The following is a 22,332-nucleotide window of genomic DNA, read 5'->3' as shown; positions in this document are numbered from 1 at the left end:
AAATGGACTGGGCGTCCTCAGCATTCTTGTGAGCTTTCTTCGTTGTCTTTTTGGTAACCGTTGCCTTGCTCTTTTTTGTCACCGGGGCCCGGTTTTCGGCCGCAAAGGAATTATCGTCCAACGAAACATCTCCGTCGCTAAAGTCACTGACCATATCATCCATGTACACATCGGCGTCGCTTTCCATCATTCCTTTTTGACAATACTTCTCTTGCAAACCTTCCAATATATACTCCACTTCTTTTTGGCTCATCCAAAACAGTGAAGTGAAAGAGAAACCAAAGCCATAAAACCGGGAAAATCTCGAGATAGTGGCGGTTGTTGACAACGACAGGAAAAAAGGCGCGAACCAATCAGAAATGACGACGAAACAGAACTATTATTCGAAATATTTCAAATAAAGAATCTGATTATAATTTTGTATAAAGACTCGTAGAGCGTATAAGAAACCGCCTCATTTGCAGTTTAGGTCCGTGACCTAAACAATATCCGGGTCTTCCAAGTACATGCCAAGATTGCATGTGACTGGGAATTGCGAACTTGCCACCACCACCAACACACCCACCATGAGGATAAAATCAAAGTAACTGTAAATCAAGAAAACAATAGGCTCAAGGCGATATCCTTTGAACATGCCGCATCTTCCATCCTTTCTCGTTGGCTCTATTGTCTCAGGAACGGCCTTTTTGATTGTACACGAACAGTTATCTCATCGTACACGGCTTTCCAAAAAGTGGAAACTGCGAGGTAAGTCGTCAATCGTATTCGTCGTTGCTCAATATGACGTCTCACGCTTTTTCGATATTTTTTACTGCAATTTAGAAATCGTCGAAAATAAATGCGGCGAGCTTCTGGCAAAAGCGAGGTCTGTAAGGGACGAACAATCCAACACTCGAAATGTAAGTGTGTCGCGCCACTGAGGTGTGGGAAATCCAGAAACGGATGAGCAACCGCCTCCTGCGGTCCGAATCAAGCCTTTCACAGGTGGGATACTCCTCTCATACCACTGTTCGCCTCGTAAATTCATTTATGCCAGGTTCAAGGAATGAGAAATTTCTCGTTGACTAAAACTTGGAACGACGGAATTGCCAAAGTGCAAAATGCTCTTGGCCGGGATGAGTAAAGAATTTAACGACGTTTCATTAATGTATTTTCTTCAACATTTATTTTTCTTTTGCGCTTCAATGCCTTTCGACGTTGTAAGCCGTATTTTTCTGTGGCATGCATGGCGGTGGAAAGGCCATTGAAACTAAAAGAACCACCGAACGCGTTTTGGAGGTGCATGCTGAGCGAAATTCTGTAAATTATTGAATCGCAATACAGTGTACGTGGAACAAATACACACCCTCCTCCCTCCCGGCTTTCTGGAGTTGCGAGTCAAAGATCAATTCACAGTCAGCGCGAAATTCTTTTCGCATCGACCCTACGTTATCACCCTCCATGCTGACGGCAGAAGTCTCAGAGCGGTCTGATTGAATGTAAGCTGTCGGAGAAGCAAGCGTCGTGGTACCAAGAATTATAAAGGATCAAAACAGGAACGAAGAAAGCAATTCTTCTAATGTAACCTTCTCTCGCATAGAGTCAAAATTAGGTTAATCTACCTACTCAACAGTCATTCATTTCGAAGGAGGGCAACAATTTTTAAACAGCGGAACTGGGCTGGAGATTAGGTAATCATTTGACTTCACAGTTAAGCATTAACTCGAAACTGGCCGGCTTTCGACATGCGCTAGCTCGTTGGCGATCCCATGCAACTCTTCTTCTAGCTGCGAATGTATAAAGTCCAGATTGCACTTCTGCGCTGTCCAAACGGCACGCTCTTTGTCATGAATTTGGTCTCGTTCCTGGTACCGACGAGCGAGCTCAGCAGTCTTTTGACGAGTCCGCTCATTGGCACGCTTCAGGCCCTCCACAACCTCAGCCTGTCGATCGTAAAAGTCTTCCCACTGGTCACACTTGCCAGTCACCTTCCGAATGTAGTCTCGAAGACGGGAACACTTTAGTTCTAAATGATCGCTTCGCGTCGATGCCATTTTGAATTCGTTAGTCATAGTACGCAGGGATGCCGTGCTTTCGTCAAGCTGATCCTGCAGTCTGGAAAGAGCATCGTTTGACTCCTGTATGCGTTTCTCCCACACGTTGATTTCAGCATTATGTTGGTCCAACTTCGAAAGAGCGTCGTCACGTTCCTTAACGTCGGCTTGGAGCTGATTCACAGTCTGCGTCCGTTTATCGAGAGAAATTTCCAGCGAATTGAGTTGTTCTTTGTATTCAGCAAGCCCCATAATAGCTGCTTCTCGCGACACTTCTAAATCCTTGATAGCTTCCTTTCGCTCTGCTAGCTCTCGTCGGACATCGGAGAGGACCTCTTGGGATTTTTCATACTCTGCTTGCATTTTGCCATTTTCGGAAAGTGCTGTTTCCAGGTCTTCCCGGGCTTTTGCGAGATGCCTTTGGCTTTCGATTGCAAGCCCTTCAGCGGATTCACGAGCACGATCATACATCAGCTTGGATTCTTCATTAGAATTGTGTAAAAAACAAAAATTCGCAAGCTTCTCATTGCACTCGAGGTATTTCTCTTTGAGATCCTGCATTGCAAAATCAGAATCGTCCACGAGACCTTTGCAGTGGAAGACTTCCCTTCGCAATTCAGCGTTGGCTTCAACTTGCTGCTCGTACAATTCGCGAAGTTTAGCGCTCGTTCGCTTGTCGTCTTCAAGCTCAGCCTTCATAGAATCTAGCTGTTTCCTGACGAGTCCATTTTCGATTTTCGCGGAATCCAAATTTTCCAGAAGAGATTTTCTTTCGACCTGAATTTCTTCTAGTGACGAGAGCGTGTGTTCCAAAGACTTGCGTTCGGTAGCCGAACTTTCAGTCATAGTAGTTTTCAGCCCAGTGCATTCCAGCTCAAGCTCAGTAATTTTGTTGAGCAAGGAGTCTCTTTCGGTGGTGATGGCATCTAGGACGGATAATTTCAGCTGGCACTCGGTAAGGCTTTCTTGAGTCTCGAAGAGGGCTTCCTGGTGTTTTTCCATTTCGCTGTTGGCGTCGGCATTTTCGAACTGAAGCTTCGACAAGCTCTTCAACAAGTCATCTCGTTCTTGGCCAATTATGTCTAAAGATTCATTCGCCTTCTTCAATTCGGTCAGTTGCTTGCTGGAAGCCTCCTGCAGACTTGCAATCTTAGTGGCACTTTCCTTTTTCTCTGATGTGACCGATTTGTGAAGCGAATGAAGCAAAGCGATTTCATCTCGAGCGATGGCAAGCTGTTCTTCCGATGCAGATAGTCGTATCTGGGCTGCCTGCTGCGACTCGGCTATCTTTTGAGACAGACTTATTTCCATCGACTCTTGAATGATTTGCTTTTCTACTTTGGCATCCGCATACGATTCTTGAATTGTAGCAATGTGAGCCTCGAGCTCTTGGCATTGCTTTGTCTTTTCCCCTAGCAGTGCTTCAAGCTCTTCGATTCTCTCCTTAGCCTTCGCACAATCATTCGTCATTGACTCAAACCTGGATTCAAAAAATTTCCTCTCGTTCCTTTTAGGTAAATCTTGGATGCTGGAAAATGAATCCCGCATACTGTCACGTTTGGCTTCCAAGTCTTCCAATCTCCGAAGCACCACCACTTTGTCCGTATCACTCGAAAGAGATCCACAATGCAATCTCAACGACACAATCTCAGAGGTATTATCGTCGATCTGTTCGTTGTCAGCCACCAATGCAACCGCTATCTCTCCTTTCTTGTCATTGGTTGTCGTTAGGCGCTGATCCAAAATGCTTCGGTCCAATCCAAGTCCCTCGATGTCTCTTTCGCTTCGGGAAACCTTGTCGGCGACTTCAGACTCGGAGATAAAGGTCTCTCCTTTGCGAGAGAAAATGCTTTCTATGACCTCGTTGACATGGATTGAAACTGCCGATGCAGTGGTATCAGAGTCGGTCTTCTCTACTTGACAAAGGTTTGTGTCGTTTTCTTTCAGGGTTGCTTCTATGCAGCCATTGTGAAAATTGCTGATTTTTGCTACGGCGTTTCTCTCTTTGCATGCTAGTGAGAGATCCTTGGCCATTGCATGGAGCTCCGATTCGAGTTCTTCCACCCGTTGCTGTAAGACGATGACGTCCTGCAGTGCAATCTCTTTCTGTTCTTCCAGTTCCGAGGTACGGCAAATCAATTCGTTGATCCGTCGCCTCGGGCTCTGGAGTTCCTTGCCTCGCGGGCGCAGTAAAGTTGTGGTATTGTGGGTATTCTCCATGGGGGATTGATCGATAGAAACCGGCGATAAAGAAAACAAATGAGAAATACCGGCAATGCTAGACATCGTGTCGGTGTCTAGCGGTAGTGACACGGTAAAATCGAATTCGGTCTCGTGGACGCCATACGACTCGGCGAAACCATGAGGCCTAGCTTCTTCCATTAACTCTAGATCTGTCGATGCGCCTCCGGGATTATCGAATGTTGCATCTAAAGCACCGTCACTAGGAAGTGGTGTCGCGGGTGCCGATTCCGCCAGCCCATGGGCAGCACTCACAGTATCGACAGCAGTAGTACTGTCTCCAAAAATGATTGATTCTCTCACGTACGAGACTGCCTCCACTGCCTGACCCATTCGAGCTACGAGTTCTCCGTGACGGTTGACAAGTCTCTCTTCCAAGATAGTGGCCTGGCTCTCGGTCTGGGCAACTACCTTCTGTACCGCCCATAACAGTTCGCTTTCCTTCTGGCGCCATGCGTCTCGGGCAACGGCAATATCTGTGTGGGCTACTTCCAAATCACAGCTAGCGCGACTCAGCTTCTGCTGGAACAAGTTTTCATCACTCAAGCGTGCTTCCTTTAGATCGTCAATTTCTCTTCTTAAACAATCGAGTTGCCCAAGTGCCGCATCGAGCTCTTGCGATTGTTCGTCTTTTTGTTTAATCGCAGATGCAGCGTCTAGCTCTAAAGTCTCGATCCGCGAGAGGGTATCGGCGAGTTTTGATGAGAATTGACGTTCCCGTTCAGTGTGTTGCTCGTTTCGTAACGTCTCTTCGTTACGGAGGGCATCAAGCTCACTTCGCGTTGCCTCGAGTTCCTGCCCATCCTTTTCGAACTGTTCCAATTTGGTCTCACATACAGCGAGTTTCTCGTTGGCCGCCTCCAGCTCGACCAACAGCTCGCGTTTTTCCTCCGCAACCTTTCCCAATTCCTTTCGAAGCAGGCCGGCAGCCCTTGAGCTGTCGTGACCGCTGGAGGTGAGCTCCCGAATGCGACCCTCTAAACAGCGAATTTCCCCCTCGCCGTCTGCAAACTTGGTCCTCCAAAGAGCCACGTCGTCGTTGGCTTTTTGCAATAACAAGCGCGACTGCTCTAGTTCGTCAGTCCGTTGGGCGTCACTCGTCAATCGGCGTTGCAGCAATTCCCGACACTCGTCACCCTCGACTATCGTTTGGTTGGCCACAGTCAACTTCTGGTGAGCCTCTTCAAGCTGTCGGAAGAGATCATCGTACCGGGCCGCTGTCGTTTCCAAATCTCTGTGGTGACGGCCTTCCAATGCCTCCAATTCCGAGACACGGGCTGATAAACTTTCGCATTGGCGAAGCGCCGCCGTTCGCTCTTCCAAGGTGACCTCCAACCGTTCCCGTAGCGATGGATTCTCCGACTGGGCAGTGTGACACCGATCGGACGGGTTCTCCATCGTGGACGGTTCTCGGGAAGCCATATTCGCGATGTGCTCGCCAAGGGACGGGCCCATTCCTTCCTTACGATCGATTGGACGAGGGAACTCTTCCAAGGCCCGTCGTGTACGATCCTTGTCTGAGGGAGAGGCGGCATTGTCGGTTTCGGTGTCGGTCTTGACCTGCCGTACCGTCTCTTCGGCCCGTCCGAGTTGCTCGCGCAACAATGTGTTTTCTTGATCCAACCGTGTAATGTTCTCGCTCAAGTGCTCGATCCTCTGTTCCAAGGCCGTCTTCTCGGAAGACAATTCCATACACGTTTGATCGGCAAAGCGTACTTCCTTGACGAGTGTTTTGTTGCGTTCCCAGAGAGACTCCACATCCGGGAGGGATGACGGAGTGGATGGGACCGGAGGATGGAGCATTGCCTTGGGGGTTGGTGCCGGGTGGTTGGGAACCGACGACGACGGCGACTGCAGCACCGACACGGTAGATTCCGCTTCTATGCGCCGCTGCGTTTCACAATCCCGTTCGTACTCGGCGTTGGCCAAGGCCTCTTCCAATTGTGCGATCCGATCGAGATAGGTCTTGCTTTCCTGCAAGGCAATCTGTGTGGAATTTTGCCGAAAGGTGGTAAAGGCTACCCGATCGGCAGCGTACAGAGGTTGTTCGCTGTCTACGTTGCGGAAATGCCGTTCGGGGTCGTCGGGCGTAGCCCCTTCAGCAGTGAACGACGGCGACTGAATCCGGACCAATGCGGGAGTCACTGGCTGCGATCGCCAGGTTTTCCAAAAATGCAAAGGCGTCGTGTCCGTGGCAGCGGTAATTGTCTTGTTGACCGTGGCTGGGGCGTCGTCACCGTGACTATCTTTGCCGTCGTAGTCGTCCTCCTCCGGCTCTTTTGTCGAGACACTAATCAGGGACGTGTCTAGTAGACTCATGGCGACTTCTTCGGTCATATCAATACCGGTCCACCGTTCCGGAGTATCCCCAAACATGGCCCAGTAGGATCCATCCCGAGTCTGCGATGCGACCTCTGGTTCGTCGTCGAGCGAGACGTGAATATCGCAGTCGGTGTGCAGCGCCGCTTCCACGTCCCGGAACAAGTCGGAGGGTGCACTATTACCCAAAACGGGGGTAGACGTCGGCAAAGCCGCTCCTTGATTGTCGTCTTCGTCCACGGTCACGGCGACCCGCAAGGGTTCCGTGTGCGGCTCGGGTTCCGCCAAGGAGGGCGACGCGGTCGCGTCGGCCGTTTCAATGCTAAGCACCGTTCGAAAACGCTTTTGGGACGGTGATGGTGTCTGTCCTTGCTTTTGTTGTTGCGCCTTCATGCGCTGTTTGACGGCCGCGTGTTTGCCCAGAGACCGCGTGTCACGGTGGCTTCGGGGTCGTCGCGACGCGTCGTCCGTCGCGGGTTTTTCCACAAACATTAGACGCTGCTGGGCCAATTGCTGAACGGGGGAACAAATATGTAGTGGGATACATAGAAGAATATCCAAGTAAGGGATAAGTAAGAGAAAGAGGGACGTGTGTGAGACGACGGATAAGCCTCGACTACCGTATCCACTACCGAGCGTAACTACCGCGACGTCCACTTACCGTAGCGAGTTTCCCCAACATGATGGAACGATGGGTCTCAACGGGGTCGCCGTTGCCTTGCGGTGCCGTACGTAACGTTTGTAATCAACTTGGGACGCTACAACTTTGAACGACTCACTGTCATTTACAGTACGGCGCACAAGCTTGTTCACAGATCCGACTCCTTGCCCCAATGCCCACAGCGCTTCGAACTGAGGATGTACCGTTCGCTGGGTACACTCACACTCACCCCCGGCATCCTACCGATACCTTTCTGCCGCGTGCGCCGGCGCGACATATGATTGGCACTCAGACAGGCTGGCGCGGCGGCAGGTCGGTTTCGATGATTTAATACAAACTCCCTATACTTAAGAAGTACTATACTCTGTGACAACCTTTGAAATCTCAACTAACTGAACATCCGAGCATATGGTTTCCTACGGTTCTAACATTCCCTTACATTTATATTTCTGAAGTTGTGAGTGCCGTGTGAAACCGATGCCGTCCCAAACTGCGGGGTGGCACGGTATCCAGTGGAAAAAGCGTAGACCATCATCGTCGGATAGATCACAGCCAGGTTTCGCATAGATTTCCAGAGCGCGGCGACGAGGAACGGGTCCCTCTCGCAAGGCTCTACGATTATTCCCTATTCTATACAGGCACCACTACAGCCTATCTATTTTCTCGTCCCCCCATGAAAGTGAACGCTGTTCGTTTTGTGCTTTCGTTCCTTGCATGCGGGACAGTCATCCCACCGCGATGGGTCGTTGCGGAACCGACGGACTCATCCGGAGAGGTCGGCTTCCCTCCGTTGCTCGACCCGGACGACGTGGCTTACTTTTTCGCAAACGACGACCTCGACGGTCTCCACTGGGCCTTGACCAACGTCTTTCAACGATCCCTCCGGAACCCCAACGCGACTCGACGCGGAGGGGAGCAACTCCCCGCCACGCTCGTCGCGCGGGGTGGCGGGTCGACCTACACCACCGCCTACAAACTCCAACACGATCTCGAACAAGCACTGTATCTGGCCGAGACTCTGGCCGATCCCGAACAGGCGTATTTCTTCCAACACACCGTCGTTCCCAAATACAGAGAGGTACTCGATCGGATACCCCCACTGGAATCCTTGACCCGCACCGGTGGCTTGTACCCCTTTTCACCAGACGATGTCGACACGGTCGGATCCATCTACAACAAAGCCTGGCACCAAGCCAACGTCCATGAATCCCTTCCGCTGGATGCCCAAGGCAGGCCGAAACCCCTCCTCAATCCCAATTTACTATTAAACTCTCTGCAACAGCAGTGGCTCGGTATCCCGACGAAATCCTCCGACAACCGTCCCCACCCTGGTATACTGGTCGTCGACGACGTCTTGACCGAATCGGCCCTCCAAGCCATTCGCCGTATCCTGTGGGATTCCACCATTTGGTATCAAACCAAGCTGCCGCTGCAATTTGGTGGCTACGTTGGTGCTTACATTGATGACGGCTTACACGACCGCCTCCTCCTCCAACTCGCACGGGAACTGGCCCGCGCGTTGCCCCGCATTTTTGAATCCCATCCACTCCGCTATCTGTGGGCCTACAAGTACGATTCCAACTATACCGGGATTAATCTACACGCGGACCAAGCAGCGGTCAATGTCAATCTCTGGGTTACACCGGATGAGGCCAATCTGGACCCCACATCCGGGGGTCTCGTGGTATTTACGGCCAAGCCCGACGCCACGATGGACTTTACCGCCTACAATACCAACACACAAGCCGTGGTGGAACAACTCCTCGCTCCCACCGACTTTGCCAACGTCACAATCCCGTACCGGTCCAATCGCATGGTTCTGTTCGATTCGGCACTATTTCATCAAACTGACACCTTTCGCTTTCGCAAAGGCTACCGAAACCGACGTATCAATCTGACGTTTTTGTACGGAACCATGCAACTGGAAAGGGCGGAGTTGTCGTCAGCTGATACCGAACTTTAATGAAAGCGGCGAATCAGAATGGGAAGCGTCAACAGAAGTATGTGGGTCGACAGTCTGGGAAGGAAAGCAATGACCTTGGTCTGAAACCAACATCCACATTCAAATTTGTCGAAATGAAGCTTTTTGTACTGTGACAGTGAATTGTATTATGAAGTCAATATGGGCCACACCCAGCATGCACATGCGTGGGAGCACAAACCAAATTTTCCACCACCCGTGTCTTTATCCGATACAGAGACTCCTTAGACCCAGCAAGCTTTGGTTGCCCTAATCATGTTTGAATTCTGGTATATTTGCAGTTAACCACCAAGCAGAGTGTTTCGTTCCGGTTGCTACTACTTGATTATTATTTGGACCTCTAGGATTAGACAAAGGCATGGTCTAACCAAAGCAGCAGTCCTTTGACCATGCCGGCATGCTAAAGTACTATGATAATGGGCTAGAATCATGCTAAAAGGAACCAAAGGATTGCAGATTCAATTATAGCTACATTCGGAGGCAAAACAAAAGAACTGCCCGATTGACTGTGACCGATTGTGATACTCTGATGGACTTACTGTTAGGGATAACGAACCCCGTATAGGTAGAAGATTGCCTCTGGGGGATTTCATGAGTCGATGGCACGGAAATCGTACGATCGGCAGACAACGATTCCAAATGCAAACGAACGAGAGACAGACGGGAAATAACTCTAACCCTGTACAATAATTGTCGTCTCCTTTTCGTTCGCAATCTTTCATTACTACCAGTTACGAAAACGACGAGAATCAGAAACCTGCAGTGAGCAAACAGTAACTGATTTTCAAATCCAATAGCACACATCAGTCTCAGTCACTCTTCTGTCAGTCAATGTCATCAATACCATAGCACCAGCTCAAATTGTGCATTCGAGCGAAAGCTGCTTTTTCGTTTCCATATAAAGTATAAGCAAACCAATCATTCTTGTTCTGGAAAGAAAGCGATTTAAACCTTGGATGTTGGGGAGTCGTCGACTGCTCCCTTTTGTTCTCGTCCTCTTGATTGCAAAGAGAGTCATGGCATTCTGTGCAGCAGCTGGCTATATGGGTGTTAGTTCCCTATCGCGTTCCTTCCCATTAACCATAAAAAGATCGGGCAGATTCTTCCAGTGTTCTGATCGCATACGCCTCTCTCATTTTGGCGGCGCAAACCGACGTTGGCTGATAAACTCTACCTTAAAATGCACCGAAGTTGGCGATACGACCCGGCAAGTTCGGTTGGAGATTCCGACTGCCGAAGACATGGAAGATATCGGTGGTGTTTTGTCTACTTTATTGATCGATGAAGGCTCGTGGCCCCGAGGGAGCATTGTATTTTTGGATGGCGACTTGGGTGCCGGAAAAACAGCCTTTGCCCGTGGTTTTGTTCGCGCGGCGATTGGCGATCCAGTCCTTCGTGTGACCTCCCCAACCTACTTACTATCGAATACCTACGCACTGCGCCGAGGATACGAGTAAGTATAGCTTTTGACTTGCTATGGATTAGGGAGTGGCACGCAGCGCTTTGCAACTCACGTTTTCTCTCAACAGGATTCACCACATGGATCTCTACCGTTTGTCTGAAAATCCCGAGGACTTAATGCCGCTCAACTTGGATCAAGCTTTATCCAATGGCATCTCGTTAATTGAGTGGCCAATACGATTAGGAAGAGATAAAATTCCTCCACAGCGATTGGAAGTGCACATTACAATTCCAAGCGAATACACTGTGGAAGATGTGGATACCGAAGACAAACTACGTCACCTGACGATGACGCCGTACGGAAGCATTTGGGAGGAGAGACTGCAAAGACTACTGGCGAGCGGATACGTCGATGACTTGATCCTGGAACCATAACTTGATTACAAGCAAATTGTAAATAAAAGGAATAGAAACTTTGGCCTTTCTTCCGTATTTACCCGTTCTACTCTTCAGTCGGCGTCGGAGAGCCGCCGTTGCTGGATTCCGTACTTGTTTTTCGTCTTTTGCCCCGAGCTCTTTCTGTCGACCTCCGGGCTCCTGCTTGACGTGGACCAGAGGAAGCTGCAGCGATGGACGCTTCTACAGTACCTGAGGATTGAATGGAAGTTACTGGTGCCGCCGCTACCACGGGTTCGGGCTTTTTGTATTCTTCAACTGCCTTTTTGACAGCCTTGGCCTGTGGAAGGGAAATAATGTGAGGCATCTGGGAGACTGCTTTATGTATTTGTAGTATCGTGCCCCAACCTTTACCACTTACCTTTTTCGCAAGACCTTTTTCAATCGCTTGCGAACTTGCTTCCGCTAGACGACGTACCAAAACGTCTTCGCCATTCAGCGGTATGCGAGAGACCGAACCAAATCCCTTTGATGCGTCTCCAGCCAGTCGCAGTGCCTTTAAGCCTTTGTCGGTAACGACAATTTCCATTTTACCCACCGTGACGGACTCAAAATCGACTAGCTGTTGCCAGTCAATTTGCAAGGTTCCAGGGGAAGTCCGGGTGGTGTAGACGGGTCGAGCGCCAACTCGAATCGCAGCAATGTCGTAGGTACGCAACACGGCCGGAGCCCACTTTGTGGCCAACCAATCGGCCAGGCGTTCGACATCTGGGACGGAGGCAAAGTCGACCGAAAACAACTGAGCTCCACCACCAGTAGAATCCGCCGTCATCAAGTCTTCGGCAACCCGGGAGAATTCCTTTTCCCATTGCTCCATCGTAACGACATCGGTTCCTCGCTGGGAAGAAACGCAAATATCGAGTCCAGGCACTACTGTAACCTTACCAAGCACCAACAAAGCAGCGGCTTGGCCAATGACGTGGCGAGACGATCGCGTTGTCTTTCCCATCATAAAGTTACCCATTAGTGATAGTGTGGGGTCCACACGGATATCCCGAAACTGGAACTCTTCACAAAGCTCCGGATCACGTCGGGGGCCACCAACCAAAGCCGAAAAGTTAGGTGAAGATTCAGGAGTGCCAAACAGCTCACCGTGACGTAAGGTCGCAATCTTGGCTGCGGCTGAAGTGAAACCAGCAGACATGCCACTCATAGCTTGCGTGAGTGAGGACGGAATCTCCATCCTTTTGCCTTTGAGCAAACTACCCACGAAACCTCCAATTCCGGACGATACGGATTGTAAGTCATCGTCCATATCTCCGTTCGCCGACAAAATGGCGAGCTTCGTGCCAGAAATTTTAGAAGAAGCCTGTTGTGCGGCGATTTTGATTGCGTTTTTCCACGCGAATTCAGGATCCTCATCGTCCAGTTTGAGCTTTTTTTTTTCGGCAGGGCTCGTCTCGCAACCATCAAATGTGCATACAATCGCTTCGGCCGCACCACACCAAGCCGATACAGCCGTTACAGCTGAATTAGGGTCTTCTGGAGGTAGCAAAAGGGAGGGAACATCGGCGCCGGCTAGTTCCACACTTCCCCCAGCCGCGGCTATGGAAGCCAGTACTTCTTGCGATAAGATGACTTCTCTAGAACTCCCAGAGGATACGACGAACCAGCGAACTGCAGATCCCATCTCGGCGGCTTTAACCGCCGATACTTCGCCAATCCCCCCCGGAGGCGAAATTACCACCAGCGACGAAGTAGACGCCGACAGACGAGTAGAACGTGAGAGTTGGGTAAGGGCCCGAGGACGACGATGTAACTGACCAGGAGAAAAGGCGGTGCACACCATCATTGCCAAGGTGGCAGCGAAGAGACGCATGAAATTCATGAGACGTATGAAGCTCTCTGCTGCGTAACAAGCGAACTGATTATTACCAGCAAGGAGAGACTCACTGCAATTGACGAAGTATGAAGCTCTCTGCTGCGTAACAAGCGAACTGATTATTACCAGCAAGGAGAGACTCACTGCAATTGACGAAGGTTTGGTCCGATCATCATGGTAGGGCCTCGCTCGGTCCACATCCAATTTTTCAGCTTCAAGGCGGAATGGAATTCATCGGTCAACACGTCACAACCCTGACTGCGACAAGGTGTCATTCACGGACGGTTTGGACGTTATCGACGGTCGACTGACAATCGTGATTGTGAGTGTCCACTCCCGGTAAAAGTCCAGACCAGTGGGAGGGAGAATCCGGGTCTTTTGTCTTGCAAATCTTTACAAAATCCTATTATCGATGTGGATTCCGATCAGTACTGTGTCCGTCTTGGTCCGTCTTCGATGTGTTTATCCACCGATCGCACATGACATCTGAAAATGGACATGCCATGTTTGTGGATTATGCTCATGACTTCGACCTTGATGGCCACCTCCGATCGCTTCAAACCGTCGTCAACATAAGTCAGGTTCCTGCTGAAATTTCGATCAGATCCGGAGCAGCATCGATTCCCTTTTCGATCTTCAAAGATGAGTCGCCAAAGACCCCATACGGTCATCTCCTTGATTTATGTTTGGGCTTTCTTTTGCGAAATCACGGACGCTGTCGTTCATTTGAACCTTAAAAGCACTATTCTATCCAGGTTTATAAGATCCAACGAGGAAAAATCTGCCGAAGCGGCCGACGCCATGAATACGCCCACGTCGATGTTGAAATCTAACAAGCAAAGCTCTAACCCGAAGGACTTTGGCGATGTTTTGCGTGTCAATCTATCTGGAAACGCGTACTGTCATGTTTTGGGCCCGCCAAACGGGGACGACTCCGTTACGCCTTTCTGGACGACGAGTGATAAGCATTCCCTTGGAATGCCGACCTGGATTATGGGCGTACGTTACGATTTTGGAAAGCGATGGTACGGTGTGAACCATTGGATGACGCTACTCCGATGGCAACCACGGAGAAAAATGAACGACTTGTCATTGCAACCGTCTCTGCGCCCGAGCTGTTATGACCTTTCGTTCGGGAAGGATTTGAAGAAAGACGACCTGCACATATACCATCCTCTTCAAGCAGTGCAAATTAAACTGCAGTGGCTGTGTCTAGATTTTCAGAAACGTCAGCAGCTACTTAGTCTGTCGGGAAGGCTGCACTCGAATGGAAACGTCGACACTTGCCTACAATTGCCGTTTTCGAACCGGTTTCGATGGCATGGAAAGCTGACTGTACCTGTCAGTGTCTACTTTGACGAGCCAATGTATCCATTGGGATCCCCGCAATTATGGAACACGTTGCCATCTGTTTCCGACTTGCTCAATGGGGGGACATGGATTCCGGACCTATCCATCGACCCTACAGGGTGCATGGAGTCTCTCAATAATCTGTGGATCAAATCTCCTTGGCAATTGAATACTCGCTTAGGTGTTCGACTAGTTGCGCGTCGTCGGTTTTCCGGTTCGCCGTGGTTGGGCACTATGGACACCAAAGACCAAGAACCCGAACCGCGTACCCAAGTCCGGTTGGAAGTCTCCAATATTGGCTTGCGGACAACTCATAAAGCTTGTTTAGAGACGCACCTGGAAACACCGGTGGCATCCATGCGGCTACTACTTGTCTCTTCACACATTTGTAATCCCATTTTGAAGTCGACTCTTGGTTTGCCAGAGTGAACTTCACAACTGGAAATTATGCATGAGTTTTGGGTTTACATTTAGATTTCTGCATTCCATGTTAGCAGGGTTTAGGGTTTGAGCCGCTTTCCGGGTCCTGAATGGATTTTCCCACCGCTCGAATACAAACGTTTCCGCATCATTGGTCCGTCGCATTTTTTTATTTGTTGCCTTTTCAGCAGCGACTGCTCTGGTCATCCGTGGACACTCTGTTGGAAAAAATACTGTGATACCATAAGAACTTCAGAAGTTGGAGTATGAATGACCAGATTTCGGGCCAAACCGACGTCACGGGCGCAACTCTACAGGGGCACCAAGATGCACCACCACTGGATCCGGGGATGGTTTGCATGTCCGTTGTCGAAGATGGTCCAAGGATTGCATTTGCCGCCTACAACGAAGATCTCAATTGCATTATCGTTGAATATGCTGTGGTCGACGGTTACGAAACCCAAGATATTGTGGAGCGTGTCTTGTCCGTCATACGGCCGACTCTAATACTCATTTCCAACAAGATTGTTGCCAATGATAACTTGTTGGAGCTGTTGACGACGCCTCCTATACAATTAGCACAGGGTACCAAGAACGCGAAAGACCCTCTGGACACGAACGAGGCGGCGCATGGTCTTTCTCAAAGCATAGACGACAGCGGTTTGGCTCAGCCGTCCCCGACAAGACGTCGTTCCATTCCGTATAGGATGATGAAGACAGCCTCCTTTGACATTCGCAACTCTAAAACAATAATTACACAGAAACTGAGAGTCCGTTCCTTGATGCGGCAATTATATAAAGATTTGGGACGCGGTGTAGCAGGCCAGCAGGCAAATCGTCATTTTCCTCTTACTGTTGATCAGCCTCAAAATCGCTCCTTGGGTGTCTCGGCTTACCATGCCTTGGCATCTATTATCGACTTCGATTCTAATGTCCAAGTGCAAGCGCTTGGATCTCTCTTGTCTTTTTTGCATACAACGGTCTTTCGGTTGGAACAGGGTGGTTTTATTACCGTCAACGACTTAGTTCCCGCCAAGGCCTCCCTGTACATGACCATATCACCGACTACTCTGTCAACCTTGCATATTTTCAACACTGAACACCACCCACTTGCTGCTGCAAAAGGAGCAAGCAACTCCAAGGAGGGCTTCAGTTTGTTTTCCTTGCTGGACAGGACAAAATCCAGAACGGGTCGTCAAAGACTCCGGGACTGGATGCTGAAGCCATTGCTAGATGTGGACGCCATTCGTTTGCGTCAAGATGGCGTGGAACTATTTATGCAAGAAGACTTACAGGTGGCGGTTGGTTCCATACTTAACTTGCTTGGAAAGGTAGGGGCCGTCGACAAAATATTGGTCCGAATTCAAAAGTGCTGTGCCAAGCCGAACGACTTCCTAGTCCTGACACGTTCATTGGCAGCAGGCATCGCAATCTGTGGTAATTTGCAACAAGACATTTTGTGGAACCTACAGCGCATATCCGTAGGGCATACGACAGATGATGAAACTGCTCCATGTATAAATGAGCCACCTTCAATAGAGGAGGCTAGAGTCGAGACAGCTGTTCTTCGTTATCTGAATTTCGTGGCCAGTATTTTACGCAATTGCCACATTGATATAATTCACGAAATACATGAGCGAATTACATCCATAGTGGACGAAGAATTGACTAGCGAATGTCAATCTGTGGTTATTCGAGTTGGCTTTCACGAGCGATTGGATATATACAAGAGACAGTACGATGGATTGGACGGTATGTATGCAACCCAGTTTTTCAACACAAAGGAAAATGCCAACTGATATTTTAGCAGTTCTGCTCACATTTCCTGTTGGCTTACATAGAAATAATGAAAGACGTAGCGACGGCGCTGGGTGACCAATATCCTCTCTTGCGAGATGTACTGAAAGTGATGTTTATGCCTCAAGTAAGTCTACTCCTCTTCTATACAGAACTAACAAAACCTTGAATCTCACCAAGGGTGACACATTTAGGTTGGCTTCCTTGTCGCACTACCACCAAGTCCCCAGTGGATGGAGAACGGCGCCTTGCCTGATGACTTCGAATACGTATTTTCGGAATCGCTCTCATACTTCAAGAGTGCGGAGATGCGTCAACTTGATCAAAATATTGGTGACCTCGATGCTTTCATCAAAGATGCGGAAACATTGATTGTTGCAGAATTGGAGGACGAAATCCTGGACCACGAATCGGAGCTCCGTGAGACCTTCATCGCCCTGGCCGAGCTGGATTGCATACTCTCCTTCGCTGGTGCTGCTGCAGACTTAGATTTCGTGCGCCCGCGCGTTGTCTCGGCGTCTGAACAGTGCGTTGAGATAAGCCGGGGCCGCCATCCTTTGCAAGAAATTGTTCTCGACACAGCATTTGTACCCAACGATACCACTATGAACACGACAAGTCGTGTAACCGTAATCACAGGCCCAAACTTTAGTGGCAAGAGTTGCTTTGCTCGCCAAGGTCAGTTCTTGAGTGAGGGTTTAATTGCGATTGCCAAAAAAAATTCTCGGCGTTGTCTGACTATTCTATTCCTTGTACCTTGTAAGTCGGAGTACTCGTCTATATGGCACACATTGGCTGTTTTCTCCCCTGCGATGAAGCACGTATTTCGCTGACAGATCAAATTTTCACACAATTCAGCTCTACTGAAACATGTGCTGTCCCTCAAAGCAGCTTCCAACTTGATCTCAGCCGTATGGGAGCTATTCTCCGTCGAGCGAGTCAGCATTCGCTGGTTTTGATTGACGAATTTGGGAAAGGTAAGGTTCGATTTCGAAGCACATAAAAGAAATTCAGTGGAAGCTGACATGCTTATTATCCGCACAAGGTACAAGCCCGGCATCAGGAATCTCCCTACTCACGGCGGCTCTGCAAAAGTTGGTATCTAATCGCTCGAAAGTAATCTGCACGACTCATTTCCTAGAGATCTTTTCAATAGGATTGCTTGTGGACTCTGAGAATGGAATTTCCGCGATGCATATGACTGTGCATGTCCCTGAGACGGCCAATGATAGTGCTGTCCCACTATTCCGAATGGAGCACGGGATCGCAAATTCGTCCGCTGGACTCGTTTGCGCGAAAATGGCTGGCGTAAAAAAAGCCATCGTCGATCGCGCCTACGAGATAATTAAGGCAATCAAGAAACGTCAAAAGGTCCATCCGCTTGCTGAACTTTTGCGCAATGATATACACATGACTCTCGACTCGAAGCATGCCATCAGATCCTTCGTCAGCACGAGTTGGAGGGATGCTAGCGACGATCAAATTGATGCATTCTTTTCTATAACTGAAAGGATGTAGCGTCTTATTCTCTTTCACTGAAAAGCGGTTGGCTGTTCTATGGTTTATTTACAATAGGAGAGCAAGCTTTTGTAAATCGCGCCGCCACAGGTCCACCGGAGTAGTAGATTTCATTTCCTCCAACTCTTTGTCTTTCGTCGCGGCATGTTCACCAAGCTCTCGTATCTTTTCGCTAGTTAAGCTAGACAGCGGCATGTTCAAGAGATAATCAAAGTTCATTGGTTCTAAGTTGGAACCGCCCTCCCCCTTTTCAGAGGCAAATTGACGTCTCTTCCAGAGGACGTTTTCATTTTTAATTGCATTCAACTCGACTGAGTCCAGGAAACCATGTTCCTTTAACTTTTTCGAAGTTTCCTGCTTTGATCTGCGACCGCTCGTAAGATCGATGTCTCCGCTAGTTACAGCTTTAATGAAGCCAGCTTTGTTGCGAAGTATAGAAGCCTCGTAGTTCAACAAAGACTGCAAAAGGGCGATTCGATCCTGATACAACTGCATGCGGACGGGGAAGAATGCTTCTACAATGCTTTCCGCAGTATCGAATTTGCAGATTTGACCGTCTTTATTAAAAGCATGCATGTTTGTCGTCTGCAAATTCGTTTTCAACTTGAAACTCTTTTCTAGGCCAGCCTGTGTCATTCGTGCCAATTGGGCAGACTTGAGAGTAACTAGAAACGAGACCTTCGACGTGTTGTGATTCTCAACGAAACTCGTGACTTCTCCTCGGTCGCGCATCTTCAATAATATTCCTTTGTATTTGTTTGTCCAGCATCGCAGAGGTAGCTCATCGATAAGAATGGTCCTGTCGGATATACAAGACGAGCGGCCGAAAGATACATATCCATTCCCATTTGGGTCAGGCTCTATTCTTCCTTGAAAGCCTCTCGCAAACGGATGGATCTTCGGCAATCTCTCAGCCCCATCGAGCTTAGCAAGAATGTATTCCAGCACGTCGTTGGCGCTGTGCGGGGGAATAAATGTGCTCCATCCAGTACCAATCCCTTGACAACCATTGACCACCAAAAGCGGAATAATTGGGCAGTAAAATTCCGGCTCAATCTGCTGCCCATCGTCTTCTAGATAGGATAGCAAAGTATCATCGGCTTCCGGGAATAGAGAGCGTGCGATTGGTGCTAAATACGTATAAATGTAACGGGGCGACGCTGCATCAGCACCTCCCATAATCCGTGTCCCGAATTGACCGGAGGGCACAAGAAGATTAATGTTGTTTGAGCCCACAAAGTCCTGAGCCATCCCAATTACTGAGACGACAAGAATATGTTCAGAACTCATTATGATTGAACCCAATTCGAACGCTCATAATTACTTACTTGTAGACTGCAAGGACGCCTCTCCGTGATGGTATGCTGTATGCTCCGCGCAATATCCTGTGAGCTGCGCGACTTTTATCTCTGACTTCAGTTTTCTCTTAAAGCATGCGTACAGCACCTTCCGCTGCGATGGTTTTAGCCCATCAATGGCACTAGGTATGCTGCGAATGTTGTCCGCATTTGAAAAATGAATCATTTCTTTGTTGATGAAGTCTTCATAGCTTACATTATTTCCCGCAGACGGATCGTTCAACAAATTGGAAGTCTCGTCATAGACATCTAGAATCCAAGCTCGCCGATCTGCCGCACGCTCGCCATCAAAAACCATGTCAAGGAGTTCTCCATCGATGTCTGAATTCCACAAAAACGGACGGAAGTGATCATTGAAGGCAGAAAAGTACTCTCTGGCCTCAGCTGGTGTGCTTGTTCCCAAACCTTTGTAGTATTTGACGGTCCACTTTTTGAAATCCTCTGCTTCAATCGATCCTCGCCATTTTTTGTATTCCGCCATCGAGTAAAACGAGAGAGTACCCGTTTTGGAAGACTTCTTACTCGCTTTGAGAAGAGGAGTAACAAATGACGAGAGAAACGGTGGGGTTTCGTCCTCATCGTTCACTTGCAAGTCCACGGGCGGTTTCAACAAATTCGGCCAAAAATATCGGAAAAAGTTCATGACCAATCCTTTGATATGAGAGCCGTCTGAAAACTCAAAGTGTTAGTGTTTCTCCTCTTCAAGTGCTACACACGGATTGCTTTAGATATATCTTACCTGTATCCTGATCTGTCATCAGCATAACCTTCCCTGGAGGAATATGAAGTGTGAGCATCACCCTTAGCATCCGAACACGAATAAAAACACCGTGCTTCTTACCGTATCTCAATTTTCTTCGTTCTTCAATTGTCTCGTACGTCTTGTCGAAATCCAGTCCGATTATTGCACATAGCGCCGTTACTTCAGCATTTTTTGCCATTTGGGATACTGCTGCTTCACGTACGTTGAGCAGTTTGCCACGCAGAGGAAAAACTCCATACCGGGCTCGACCAATGACTTCAAGCCCGGCAACCGCTAATGCTTTCGCAGAGTCACCTTCGGTAAGAATCAAGGTACATTCCGATCCGCTTTTTGTCCCAGCATGGTGGGCATCCTCGAGTTTTGGAATCGACAAGAGCTGGCGCTTGCTCGTCTTCCCGCCGATCACTTTCAACAGCGTTGCTTGCTGTCTACTCTGAGCTGCCCTACGAATCTCTTCTACAATACCTGGACCTCCTTCCTCTTCGCTCTGTAAAACAGACTTGATAAAACTTTCGCTCAGGCTGAAGGAGCTCCCGAAATCAGCTGGACTGGACGTTAGGCACTCTTTCATTTGGGAGTCGAAAGTCGGGTTTTCAATGAGCGCGGCTACTGACACAAATAGGTGCCTTCGGATCACGCCTTGGGAAGCCATTTGAACCAGTTCAGGATCAGTCTTCTCGATCTTCTCTTGAATTTTCTTTATGACTTGTTGTAGTATAGAATTCACGTGCGTCCCGCCTCGACTTGTCGCCATACCGTTGACAAACGACACCATTTCGAAGGAGCCAGTCTCCGAGAGGCCCACACCCACAGTCCATCGTGAATTGATGGCATCAAAACAAACAGGCAGTGAATCTTGCTTGCGATACAGCCGAGCATAGTCGGGAAAGGATCCCATCGTAACGTCAACTCCGTTCAGTGTCACCCTCAACCTTCCTGCCGAGCAGCCCGCCACATCCAAAACTCGACGACACATCAAGGCATAGTCTTCCTTAGATATTGAAAGTGCTGATGCATCATTGGTCAAGCGAGCTACATCTGGAACGAAGGAAACGCATGTATAGTCAGTAGCATCGGCCGGCACCTCAACAATTTCCGGCGAGGAGGCATTGGTCATATTGGACGACCAAGTCTGTCTATATTTCAGCCGTTTTCGCGAGTCCAAAGTTTCGACCGTGAACGATTTGGAGAAGATGTTGGTCAACTTTGCACCGAACCCATGTCGTCCTTGGGTTGAAATCAAGCAGCGGGTGAGAAAACGAAAGCAGCACAGACATTGGCAAGTGAAAATTACTAAGCAAATTCAAAACGACGACGTACCACCCGTCAAACGCTTTTCATTGTCATCAAAGTTGGAACCCGTAAGCAAGTGCCCAAAAAGCATTTCTGGTACGTACATGCCTTCCTTTTGGTGCACCTGCACAGGGATACCTTTGCCATCATTTCGAACACGTATAAAGGGATCTCGATTGTCAGAACCAGGGTCAATAATCACATCGATACGGGTGCAGGAGTCTGGGTGACGTTGAAGATTGTCGGCAGCATTCACCAAAATTTCGTCAAAAACCTAGGTAAAAGGTAATGATGAGACCGGATTAGAGGATTTTTTTGTGCAACTGTAAACATCTTGATTTTCCCTACCAAACAAACCGTGTCGCACCTTGTTTAAAGCCGGTACCAATCCGTACTCAAGCCGGACCATTTTAATGGGATAATCAGGAACTGTTGCATATTGTACAACGCTTGTCGTTTTCATTAAAAGTTCTTCGGTCGGTGGGGTTGGAATCGGATCGGGTACCCAGCAAGCTATTGGCTGTGCCTTTTCGTTCGAGCCGACGTACATGCTCGGTCGCAACAGGACGTGCTCCAATGGTGTCTTGCGACTGTATTGGTCTTCCAAAGCTAAGTCTTTTGCTTCTCGCACAGTTTTGGTACCGTCATAGTCTGCTGCAGTCGACGCAAAGCATCTCTGTTGGCATGACTGAGTCCATTGACTATGATGTATACATGGTGCCGTATGATTTATTTGAATCCTGCCGATCCTGTGATTGGATGATTGGGAAGCTCGTAAGAATGCTGCATTGGATCGCACCACCCAAGTCTTAGACCGGCGAAATGTAAAACGCGATTGCATGGACATGGGCGCAGCGCTGCTTTCTGTGCAAAAGCCGTTTACCTACTCCTTTTCATGGAAGAGGGAAAGAAAAAAGCC

General features: G+C 48.8%; 7 protein-coding genes across 7 annotated transcripts; 4 read left to right on the top strand and 3 right to left on the bottom strand.

Annotated features, from left to right (window-relative positions):
- Positions 1-1,641: 1,641 nt before the first annotated feature.
- Positions 1,642-7,531, bottom strand: PHATRDRAFT_37268 (predicted protein; the record flags this gene model as incomplete). Its single annotated transcript, XM_002181191.1, has 5 exons — positions 1,642-1,659; positions 1,710-7,106; positions 7,255-7,310; positions 7,373-7,445; positions 7,478-7,531. 5 exons carry the CDS (start codon positions 7,529-7,531, stop codon positions 1,642-1,644), a joined length of 5,598 nt encoding a protein of 1,865 aa, XP_002181227.1.
- A 396-nt stretch (positions 7,532-7,927) lies between these two features.
- Positions 7,928-9,217, top strand: PHATRDRAFT_37267 (predicted protein; the record flags this gene model as incomplete). The annotated part of the gene is made up of 1 exon (XM_002181366.1): positions 7,928-9,217. One exon carries the CDS (start codon positions 7,928-7,930, stop codon positions 9,215-9,217), a length of 1,290 nt encoding a protein of 429 aa, XP_002181402.1.
- A 1,259-nt stretch (positions 9,218-10,476) lies between these two features.
- On the top strand, positions 10,477-11,071 carry PHATRDRAFT_37266 (predicted protein; the record flags this gene model as incomplete). The annotated part of the gene is made up of 2 exons (XM_002181365.1): positions 10,477-10,688; positions 10,765-11,071. 2 exons carry the CDS (start codon positions 10,477-10,479, stop codon positions 11,069-11,071), a joined length of 519 nt encoding a protein of 172 aa, XP_002181401.1.
- Positions 11,072-11,096: 25 nt separating this feature from the next.
- Positions 11,097-13,585, bottom strand: PHATRDRAFT_47134 (predicted protein; the record flags this gene model as incomplete). Its single annotated transcript, XM_002181190.1, has 4 exons — positions 11,097-11,372; positions 11,454-12,984; positions 13,059-13,172; positions 13,347-13,585. 4 exons carry the CDS (start codon positions 13,583-13,585, stop codon positions 11,139-11,141), a joined length of 2,118 nt encoding a protein of 705 aa, XP_002181226.1. The 3' UTR covers positions 11,097-11,138.
- Positions 13,565-14,693, top strand: PHATRDRAFT_47133 (predicted protein; the record flags this gene model as incomplete). The annotated part of the gene is made up of 1 exon (XM_002181364.1): positions 13,565-14,693. Exon 1 carries the CDS (start codon positions 13,716-13,718, stop codon positions 14,691-14,693), a length of 978 nt encoding a protein of 325 aa, XP_002181400.1. The 5' UTR covers positions 13,565-13,715.
- A 2,021-nt stretch (positions 14,694-16,714) lies between these two features.
- Positions 16,715-17,999, top strand: MSH5 (muts-like protein 5; the record flags this gene model as incomplete). The annotated part of the gene is made up of 3 exons (XM_002181363.1): positions 16,715-17,159; positions 17,246-17,458; positions 17,527-17,999. 3 exons carry the CDS (start codon positions 16,715-16,717, stop codon positions 17,997-17,999), a joined length of 1,131 nt encoding a protein of 376 aa, XP_002181399.1.
- A 48-nt stretch (positions 18,000-18,047) lies between these two features.
- PHATRDRAFT_13581 (predicted protein) lies at positions 18,048-22,020 on the bottom strand (the record flags this gene model as incomplete). Its single annotated transcript, XM_002181189.1, has 6 exons — positions 18,048-19,258; positions 19,328-20,026; positions 20,097-20,129; positions 20,199-21,347; positions 21,441-21,687; positions 21,862-22,020. Coding segments are annotated over 6 exons (3,498 nt in total), but the record flags the coding sequence as incomplete, so codon positions are not given.
- Positions 22,021-22,332: the final 312 nt, after the last annotated feature.

Source organism: Phaeodactylum tricornutum, chromosome 12, assembly GCF_000150955.2.
Source record: "Phaeodactylum tricornutum CCAP 1055/1 chromosome 12, whole genome shotgun sequence".
In the NCBI taxonomy this organism is placed as follows: domain Eukaryota; phylum Bacillariophyta; class Bacillariophyceae; order Surirellales; family Neidiaceae; genus Phaeodactylum; species Phaeodactylum tricornutum.
The sequence above is the reverse complement of the archived record's forward strand: the minus strand, read 5'-3'. Positions and strand labels throughout refer to the sequence as shown.